The sequence below is a fragment of the Mixia osmundae genome, assembly GCF_000708205.1.
Source record: "Mixia osmundae IAM 14324 unplaced genomic scaffold scaffold_57, whole genome shotgun sequence".
NCBI lineage: Eukaryota > Fungi > Basidiomycota > Mixiomycetes > Mixiales > Mixiaceae > Mixia > Mixia osmundae.
The window spans coordinates 1-342 of record NW_014575507.1 but is presented as its reverse complement, the minus strand read 5'-3'; the positions used below and the strand labels follow the sequence as shown (position 1 = coordinate 342).

Genomic DNA, 342 nt, shown 5'->3' with positions numbered 1-342 from the left:
GACATTCCTCATCACGCAAGAGTTGGGGATTGAGCGCGGAGCCAGACTGGGAGCCATCAAGAGGCGCGAAAGGGATTGTCACACTACTCTGGCAGCATCTGGCGATCAGTGTACCACTGGCGAGGTTCGTCTGCGGGCTCTGACTTGGTGCGCCTTGATACTGACGGTCGTTGTAGGCTATGGCGACTATCTGGCGAACAGCTGACGGCACTGGCGAATCATCTGGCGATACTCTCGGCCCTTCTCAGCCTCGTCAGCCGTTCGCTCGAGCCCGACTACAAGAGTTTGTCGCTTCCAGCTCCGGTGTTGGCTCATCGGCAACTGTCTCGAGCGGCCTGCTCG

The 342-nt window shown here is 59.1% G+C and overlaps 1 protein-coding gene across 1 annotated transcript; it reads left to right on the top strand.

The window, feature by feature from the left end:
* Positions 1–174: 174 nt before the first annotated feature.
* On the top strand, positions 175–342 carry L969DRAFT_36874 (uncharacterized protein; the record flags this gene model as incomplete). Its single annotated transcript, XM_014709167.1, has 1 exon — positions 175–342. A coding segment is annotated over one exon (168 nt), but the record flags the coding sequence as incomplete, so codon positions are not given.